Source organism: Hibiscus syriacus, unplaced genomic scaffold (genome assembly GCF_006381635.1).
Source record: "Hibiscus syriacus cultivar Baekdansim isolate YM2019G1 unplaced genomic scaffold, ASM638163v2 tig00112117_pilon, whole genome shotgun sequence".
NCBI classification, from domain to species: Eukaryota; Viridiplantae; Streptophyta; class Magnoliopsida; order Malvales; family Malvaceae; genus Hibiscus; species Hibiscus syriacus.
In genome coordinates, this window is record NW_024063256.1 from 74694 (window position 1) to 84504 (window position 9811).

At 39.3% G+C, this 9811-nt stretch overlaps 2 protein-coding genes across 2 annotated transcripts; one reads left to right on the forward strand and one right to left on the reverse strand.

Annotated features, from left to right (window-relative positions):
- Positions 1-798: 798 nt before the first annotated feature.
- LOC120174750 (mediator of RNA polymerase II transcription subunit 16-like) lies at positions 799-8596 on the forward strand. The gene is given in 19 exon segments (XM_039181504.1): positions 799-1085; positions 1184-1252; positions 1487-1575; positions 1862-1974; positions 2183-2284; positions 2627-2717; positions 2993-3508; positions 3511-3588; positions 3919-4149; positions 4152-4496; positions 4499-4535; positions 4616-4695; positions 4825-4907; positions 5252-5488; positions 5780-5951; positions 6122-6630; positions 6845-7021; positions 7412-7786; positions 8245-8596. Coding segments are annotated over 19 exon segments (3723 nt in total). The 5' UTR covers positions 799-813; the 3' UTR covers positions 8392-8596.
- Positions 8597-9098: 502 nt separating this feature from the next.
- On the reverse strand, positions 9099-9805 carry LOC120174746 (clathrin light chain 1-like; the record flags this gene model as incomplete). Its single annotated transcript, XM_039181501.1, has 1 exon — positions 9099-9805. A coding segment is annotated over one exon (513 nt), but the record flags the coding sequence as incomplete, so codon positions are not given.
- Positions 9806-9811: the final 6 nt, after the last annotated feature.

Here is a 9811-nt window from a genome sequence, read left to right on the forward strand (position 1 = left end):
AATTCAAAAATATTAAAACGTAACATGTGTCATTTAACAAGATATTTTAATCGTAATTAACGTCCGAACACCTAAAATAGTAATAAAGAAAATATTAGACACTTATAATAGTAACAGAAAAAACATGTCACATATTTTTAACGAAAATTCTTTAAACACTAAAATATTTTTCGAGACTTTTAAGTAACTTATTTTTATATTAAGCCTTTAAAATTACATATTTTCCTAAACAATTCTCAACCATTCTTATTATTTCACCAATTTTCCCACAAGACTTTACATTGTTTCGGAAAGAGAAACCCAAATTATTTGGGCAGATGTCGGCGCCGCTCAACCAGGATTCGGGTCCAGCCCACATGAAGCCGGCACTTACTCACTAAATCAAACAAACCCAGCTCTCCCCCTCTCTCCCTCTTCCCACTCACGACTGCCCAACCGCCTCGCGCGGCCGCCCCCTTTAACTTCCGAACCGGCCATTTCACTGTGTCTTTTTTCTTTTTAATTATCCCGTCCCACTCAAAATCCATATTTCCACTCTCACAAAAGTATAATTGTTTTTTTTTTCTCTGGAAGAATTGTTTCAAACCCTGACACTGAGGAAGAATAATTAAAATCCAAAATCACACTAACCCCACTAAACCAAACATTCACCTTACTTTTTCTCTCGCTTTACAGTGCTACCTGTCGCCTTCAATCGCGACTTTTGCACCACTCAGCTCTCGCACTTCCCTTTCTCTCTCTTCCCGTTGTTTCTTTCTTTTTTGGTTTAAATATAGGGATTTAGGGTTTTGTTTTGTTTTCTTTTTCTTCGATATGAGTCAACAGCCAGGTCCGGGTGATAACAAGGATCCAGAGGAAGCGCCTGTGGCCCAGCCAGTTGAATCCACCGCTGTTAAGTCGAGCCCCGAGAAACAGGTTGCAGGTGTCGGGGAAGACGAGGTCATTACTTCGTTGGAGAAGACTGAGGATTCGACAATGGAGGATGAATCGGTTAATCCGGCTACCGTGTTTTGTATTTGGTTGAAACAGCCGAGGTCTAATTTGCAGTACAAAATGAGAGTACCTGAATTGTGCCGCAATTTTAGGTTAGATTTCGAGTTCAATTCACAGTCAACTCTGGTAATTAATCTTTTTTTTATCTATCTTTTTTCAAATGACAATTTTTTGTTTTGTTTTGTTTAAGTGCTGTTGCTTGGTGTGGGAAGTTGAATGCTATTGCTTGTGCTACTGAAACTTGTGCTAGGATTCCGAGGTCAGTTTGTTTCCTTTAATTGTTCTTCTTTTTCGAAGTGAAATTTCGTGCACTGGACTTGATGGTTAGAAAACGAACTAGTGTTTTTCCTTTTAGAATGATGATTTCGTATCATACAAGTGAACTATAGAATTATTTCGAAACCAAGTTTCTCAGGAACACTAAGGTTGTGAAACTGGTTTATTCTATACTACTTTTTAAATTAAACTCATTTAGTGTTTTATTTATTTGTAGTTCCAATGCAAATCCACCTTTCTGGATCCCTATACAGATTGTGATCCCTGAGCGTCCTACGGAGTGTGCAGTGTTCAATGTTACAGCAGGTAGCTTAAATATACATTTTCAGCTCTTCATTGTTATAGTTCTAAAGTATTGCCATTAACGACCTGGTTGAATATTTTGACTCATGTAGCAGTGTCAAAATGTCAACTTCATAAAGTTGGATTTCTTCTTTTATCGTGTCTTTTTTTACACCTTTGTTTATTTATGTAACATGGTTGTGGTTGTTTCATTGTCAGCATGTCTTCTTAACAATATTGGCTCTGATATTTTTTATGAGTAGGCTGCAAAATTGTGTATATGATTCCTTGCTCTGCACATATATTGCAGATTCTCCTCGTGATTCTGTTCAGTTTATTGAATGGTCACCTACCTCTTGTCTTCGTGCCTTATTGATAGCTAACTTCCATGGGAGGGTGACTATCTGGACTCAGCCATCCCAAGTAAGTTGGCTCGCTAGATTGTTTCTTTGAGATACTTGATTGACCCCCCTTTAAGTTCTTAACATGGCTTCCCTGTATATAATTCCATTTTAGACTTAATTACTCTGGAAACATTGGTGTATTCCGTTACTTGTCATTTTGGTTTATCTTTTGCTCATTTGTGGCCATAAAATCTTACCCTGGCTTAAAATTCGATGTTTAAATGCAGGGGCCTGCTCATCTGGTACGAGATGCTAGCTTCTGGAGGCGTGAGCATGAATGGCGACAAGATATAGCTGTTGTTACGAAGTGGTTGTCAGGGGTGTCTCCGGTAAGTGTTTTGACAATCTGCAAAGTTGATTCCAGGAAATGGATCTTTGAGGCATGGATTATTGTGTAATTTAGTATTTTGGTGCAATTTTTTTGCTCTTCTAGTAAATTGCTTTAAATTTATCAGCTTATGTAGAGATGATTGTACTGAATCTTCTTTCCATCACTAATGCCTTTGAAGAAAAGAAAGAAGTGAAATTGGATATTCTTTTTTTGTTCTCTTATTAATATTGTTTTTATTCTTTCAATGGATACCTTTTCCTCATTTTTTTCTAATTTCCCTTATTACTATAATGTTAATGATATGATCACTTGGTATTGATTTTTGTATTTTAATAATCAGTATAGGTGGCTTTCACCAAAATCTAGTAATCCTGCAAACTCAAAATCAACTTTTGAGGAAAAATTTCTTTCGCAACAATCTCAAAATTCAGGTTTGTAGCTTTTCCTCATAAAGTGTTTGTCTTCTCTTGCTTGCCAGAAAAGTTGAGGTCTAGCTCACAGTTCTGTGTTCTATTCATGATTTGAGGCAGAAATAAATTTGTAAACATTCTGGATTTGTAAGATTGACTATTTTGTAGGATCGTATAGAAGCTATTAGTTTTCTTTGACAATGAGCTCATTGGTCTGTTCTCTCTGTTTTTATATTAGTATCATTATAGGAATTTAAAAGATATTCATTGATTGAATCTTTTTATTTTTTTTGCAGCAAGATGGCCCAATTTTCTGTGTGTTTGCTCTGTCTTCTCTTCTGGGTCTGTTCAGCTTCATTGGTCCCAGTGGCCACCTACTCAGGGTAGTGTTGCACGAAAATGGTTTTGCACAAGCAAGGGGATATTGGGTGCTGGGCCTAGTGGTATCATGGCTGCTGATGCGATAGTAACAGACAGTGGTGCCCTGCATGTGGCAGGTGTTCCAATTGTAAACCCATCTACTGTTGTTGTCTGGGAGGTCACTCCTGGCGCTGGAAATGGATTTCAAGCAACTGCAAAGACCAGCACAAGTAATGGGATACCACCTTCAGTTAATCCACCCAACTGGGCAGGTTTTGCTCCATTGGCTGCATATTTATTTAGTTGGCAAGAGTATTTGATATCTGAAGCAAAACAAGGGAAGAAGCCAACAGATCAAGATTTTAATGATGTTGTGTCACTACATTGCTCACCAGTTTCAAATTTCTCAGCATATGTGAGTCCTGAGGCTGCAGCACAATCTGCAGCAACCACTACTGGGGCTCTGGAGTAACTGCAGTTGCCTTTGATCCAACTCGTGGTGGTTCTGTAATTGCTGTTGTTATTGTTGAGGGTATTAGTCTGATCTTTAAAGTTTATTGTTGAAACTTCTTGCCGCTCCTATAAGAGAGCTTATTGATTAAAATGCTAAGTTGTTAAACCTTAGAACGGCATTTTTACTTTGTAAATGAGAAAATAAGATTAGATGGATTATGTTTCTGGCCTGTATCAGCACATTTAGGTGGTAACTGAACCAATAACTTATTGCTGTAATAAAGATAACTGAACCAATAATAATTCTTCTCTGTTGATTTTGGTTGGTTTCTGAATAAGATAGTACATATTTTATCAGCTGTTAGTTTGCCGCCTTTAAATTCCTGTGTTTGTGTTTTGTTTATTGTAGGGCAATACATGTCTCCATATGATCCAGATGAGGGTCCTACAATCACAGGTTGGAGAGTGCAACGTTGGGAGTCTTCACTTCAGCAGGTTGTTCTCCATAATATATTTGGGAATCCTTCTTCCAGTTTTGGTGGGCAGGCACCTATGCAAACCGTTTGGGTGTCTAAAGTGGATACAAGCATACCGCCCACTAATGACTTTAAGAGTCACCAAGCAGCTGCTACGAGACCAACTCTGATGCTCAAAAAGCATCTGATTTGAATGCTGAGAAGGCTTATAGAGTTAGTTTTGATCCTTTTGACTTACCAAGTGATGTTAGAACCCTTGCTCGAATTGTTTATTCTGCGCATGGTGGTGAGATAGCTATCTCGTTTCTTCGGGGTGGAGTGCACATTTTTTCTGGTCCAAATTTTACTCCTGTTGATAACTACCAGATTAATGTTGGATCTGCCATTGCTGCCCCTGCCTTCTCTTCAACAAGCTGTTGTTCAGCTTCTGTTTGGCACGACACTAGCAAGGACCGTACCATGTTGAAGATAATCCGCGTTCTTCCTCCTGCTGTTTCAAGTAGTCAGATAAAGGCAACTCATCAACCTGGGAACGCGCTATTGCTGAGAGGTACATAATTAGCTAATCTATGCTCAGGTACCGCCTTGATGGATTTTTATTACAACTATTATCAATGTTGTTTGGAGTAGGTTTTGGTGGAGCCTTTTGGTTGGAGTTGATTGGTGGGATGCCGTTGGCTGTACACAGAGTGCTGCTGAGGATGGCATTGGTAAACAAACTTTCATCAACTTTTAATTTTTTGACCGAGTGTGAATCATATTTTTCCTTGGCATATGCATTTTACATTACCATCTTTGCTTACTTGACTCCTGTTTTTGATGTTTTTTGTCCTTTTCAGTTTCTCTGAACAGTGTGATTGCCGTCTTAGATGCGGATTTTCACTCTCTTCCTTCTATTCAGCACAGGCAACAGTATGGACCAGTATGTCTTTCATTAACTTTATTTTTGCAGTATCTGGTCGGCTATTGCTTTTGACATGATTTAGTTCTAGTTTGCTATTAACTTTGCTAATTATTACCTGGTTTAAAGAAGCTGTGCCAAGTGCTTAAACCCTCATCTAATGAAGCCATCATGCAATCAGCTTCTTGGAAAAGAACCCTTCCTCGATAACCTACATGTTCTGTCTGTCTAATTCTGCTTCCTTCTCTACTGTTTTTGAATATATTGTTGGCTTGAAAGTTCAATATTATCTTTACTGAGCTTTGTATGATTAGTTTTATTTATTTCATTTTACCTGCTTCTTGAGTCGTCTTTATACTTTGCAGAGTCTGGACAGGATAAAGTGCAGGCTACTGGAAGGTACAAACGCCCAAGAGGTTAGGGCAATGGTTCTAGATATGCAAGCAAGGTTGTTGTTGGATATGCTAGGGAAAGGAATTGAATCAGCTTTGGTTAATCCTTCAGCCTTAGTAGCAGAACCGTGGCAGGCATCTGGTGAGACTTTATCCAGCATTGATCCTGAATCGATGGCTGTTGATCCAGCCCTTGTTCAGAGTATTCAGGTGTTGCCTCTATGTTCGACTTATCTCCAAATGTATTGTGTCTTTTGTTGGGCTGAAATTTTACTTTTGAAAAAAAGTAGTACTCGCTGTCCTTTCTTTTGATTTTGCTTTATCCCCCCCCCCTTTGTTTCACTTATAAATTAGCAGCTTTTTCATAGTGCAGCATAAGGTTATATGGTTACCTAAACAATTCAAATCTCGGCATATCAAAATATTCTTATCTGTTCTACCACTAGCACTTCCTTTCAGCAGGGCTAAGTAAGTTGTACTTCTCGTCGATGCAATATGCAGGCTTATGTTGATGCTGTTCTTGATCTGGCTTCACATTTTATTACGCGTCTGCGACGTTATGCAAGTTTCTGTCGTACGTTGGCAAGCCATGCTGTTACTGCAGGTACCGGAAGCAATCGCAATATGGTAACAAGTCCTACTCAAAGTTCGGCAACTCCAGCAACTAGTCAGGGTGGGTGGCAATTGTCTTTTGATATCCAAAATTTATTAATAGAAATTGTTTTTCTTCTTCTCTCTGCTCTATCGGGTTATGCTGAAGAAGTACAAGTCTCTGTTACCCTTGTAGAATTATAACTTGAAATTTGCTGTATTTATATGCCTAAGCCAGCTATGTTTTTACAGCTGGTCAAAGTGGTACCACAAGTTCGACGGGAAGCACACAGATGCAAGCTTGGGTACAGGGTGCTATTGCTAAGATTAGTGGCTCAACTGATGGAGTCTCCACTTCAACTCCGAACCCCATAAGTGGCCCCTCTTCCTTTATGCCAATTAGTATTAATACAGGAACTTTTCCTGGAACGCCTGCTGTTAGGCTCATTGGGGATTGCCATTTTCTTCATAGACTATGTCAACTTCTACTTTTTTGCTTTTTCTTTCGGCGAGCTCTACAACCTCGTTTTGCACAAAGAAATACTGATGCAAATCCACAAAAACCTCAGCCCGGTGCTCTTGGGAAAATGGAGGAGGTCAATTCTGTTGTTGCTAAGCCAACAACTATGACTAGGCCTGATGAAGCTCAAGGAGCACGAGGTGGGCAGTTAGTACCTGGAGGTAAAGGTGCTGAGGATGGTCCTGCTGGTAGATTAAAGATAGGTTCTGGAAATGCTGGTCAAGGATACACTTTTGAGGAGGTAGTATCTGTGTATTTCCATTACGTACCACTCACCAATTGTTGTCTCTAGATAGAATATTTGGGTAGTTTTTTGGAATATCATGTTCATATGCTGAAAATGTTTCCTTAGAAACTGTGTTCTGGAGTCCCAAGTAATGTTTAGGATTATGCCTTGAGGAATGGCTGCCTGGATTGATACCTTGACATAACAGGCCTCCTATGTTGCTATGCAGGTGAAGGTTCTTTTCCTCATTCTTATGGATCTTTGTAGGCGCACCTCTGCTTTAGCACGCCCATTACCAGTTTCTCAGGTGGGGAGCAGCAGTATCCAGGTGCGGCTGCATTATATTGACGGAAATTATACAGTATTGCCCGAGGTGGTAGAGGCATCCCTTGGCCCACATATGCAGGTAGGTAGATTTAATCATGCGAGTTACGAGACCTAGTTGTGTAATGCTGTCAGTAATTGTTGGGCAGTTCATAAATACCATAACTCATGATTTGCATTTTGTAGTTAGTGAGATATACTGATAGAGCAAGTAATGTTTCTGTGTAGTTTGCTATGGATATATGGGTATCTATCGTTCTGTTTCCCTAATCTTCTGAACCTACAGAGTACATGGTAGATTTTATGTTAATGAAAGCAGTTTTAATTTGCATAATGGAATCCTCTTTAGAAAAAGTAAAAAAAAAAATGAAAAAGGATTTTGTAGAAAGTTTTTGTGCGAGTAGACATTAGGTTTTCATTTTGGTTCTTCTACACTTAGATATTCTAATTATTTGAGTTCCGGATTCCTCAGAATATGCCTCGGCCTAGGGGTGCAGATGCTGCTGGTTTGTTATTGCGAGAGTTAGAATTGCACCCCCCATCGGAAGAGTGGCACAGACGGAATATGTTTGGTGGTCCATGGTCAGATCATGAGGATCTGAGCTCAGATGATAGTCCCAGGCTAAGCAATTCCGTTGACTTACTTGATAGGAGCACATTGGAAAGTTCTAATGTCCATAATGGAGCACAAACCCTCTGGCCAAGGAAGCGTCGCCTGTCTGAAAGAGATGCAGCATTTGGATTAAACACTTCTGTTGGTCTGGGTGCATATCTTGGTATAATGGGATCTCGACGAGATGTTGTGACTGCTGTGTGGAAGACTGGTCTTGAAGGTGTTTGGTACAAGGTTTGAGGTTTTCTTAAACATTTACTTTTAACTTGTTTGTTTGTCTATGTCAGTATTTACTTGCTCTAGAGTTACCACACGGAACCCTTTTAATTCCTATCAACCGGGACTGGGAAGGTTTCTTGTTCCCACCTGTTGATAAAAAGAATTCATTTAGTTCATGCATGAGTTTACATGTTCCTCGGTATTACTTTGAAAATTGTGGTGTCAAATAGAATAATAAGATATGACAGGAGCTTAGACTGATATTTTGCTTGGAAAGACGACTTAGTTTATGAAGGCATGCTTATTTTGAGACAATGATATGTGCTCCTTTTGTCGGCCACGGCATTAAGTGTTGGGGCAGAAACGAGTCATTTTGATATATTTTTTTCCCTTCTTTGTTCCCGACTTCTATCTTTGACTCTTTCTGATGAACTTCCTTTTAATAAAAATATCTGTCGGTGTATATCGTGCAGTGCATGAGATGCTTGCGACAGACTTCAGCTTTCACTTCCCCTGATTCTCCCAACCAGCCTAGTCAAAACGAACGGGTGAATTGGTGGATCAGTCAGTGGGCCTATGGTTGTCCGATGTGCGGTGGACCTTGGGTTCGAGTCGTGTAGAGGATGCCAGCTGAAATATAGATTCTTTATCTGGGATTCATTTCGGTTCCTCTTTTCTATGTACGGGTATGTCTCGGAAGAGAGAGCTTTCGGGTATAGCCCTCCATGGCTTTAGAAGTTGTTGCAGTTTAAGCGTAAACATAGCAACAAATGATTGGTTCATAACCTCCAGAACCTGTTTCTGTATAAAAACTTGTTGATAAAATGATTTTAGGTTTTTACTTGTTCAACATACGGTAAATAGACTAAAATTTATTCTTTGAAGGCAGCTGTTGATTGCAAGGGAGTGAATATATAATATCATGCATAGGTTAATACGTAGAAAATTGACTAAAATTTATTCTTTGAAGGCAGCCGTTGCCGTTTTTAGTTCAGGATAGAAGTAGACTAAAGTAATTAAGTTGATATAAATGGATAGTTTAGGGATGTGATACAGATGAGACGACTCGAGTTTAGTTTAATTCGATTTGAAAAAGTTCAAAACTCGAATTTAAAATCATCAATTTGACTTGAAAAAGTTCAAAATTGGACTCAGATTTAAAATCAAAAATCAAAACTTGAGTTATACATTTTTAGATTTCATTCAGTTTCAACTTTGTATTTTGGTTAAAGGTTACTGTTAGTCTTTGTATTTTGAGATACTTAAAAATAAACAATTTTGAGGCATTGCGGTGGGTTTAGGGGCATGATAAGTTCAGAGCCAAATTAGTAAGGAAATCCAATCTCATGAAATGTCCAAAACGAACTACTTAAGAAAAGGGTTGATTTTGATTAATGGTACGAAATCCTTTCAAGCAAAATATCAAATGGTAAAATGAAATACAGTAAGAAACCAATCCTTGAGGAAAACAAAAAAGAATGGGGCAGGAAAACAACCATGGTAAATGTGCCCCGCAAGCAATTAAGCTGTTGATGTTGCCTCTGGTTCTGCAACAGTTTCGTCCTTGGCAGCAGTAGCATCTTGTTCGGGAGATGAACTACTTGCAACGGTCGCAGTGGTGTCTTTCGTAGATGAAACAGTTGTTCTTTTTTCTGCAGATGCTGTTCCGTTTGATGCAATACTGTTTGCGTTTTTTGCATCTTTTCCATCTTTAGCATCCTTCTCTGGTGCGGGTGGGGGTGTAATCATGTGAGGTGGGGGGGAATGCTTCAGCTTCACAAGAATGTGCCGCAGTCTTGAAAGATCGGTTGGCTTTCCGGGCTTCGGACCCTGAATGACAGTTACTGATGGCTTCTTGTCTGCGTCCTTCTTTCCTCTTTTCTTGATATTAGGGACCTCACGAGGAATGAGTTCTGCTATCGCGGTCCAGTACTGTTTTTCCGCAGTCTTATGGAACTTCTCTTGGTCAGCCACATACAGCTGCTCCAAGCCCAGAAGAAAATCCAGTAATGAGATAAAGCTGGCATTATCCAACGGGCA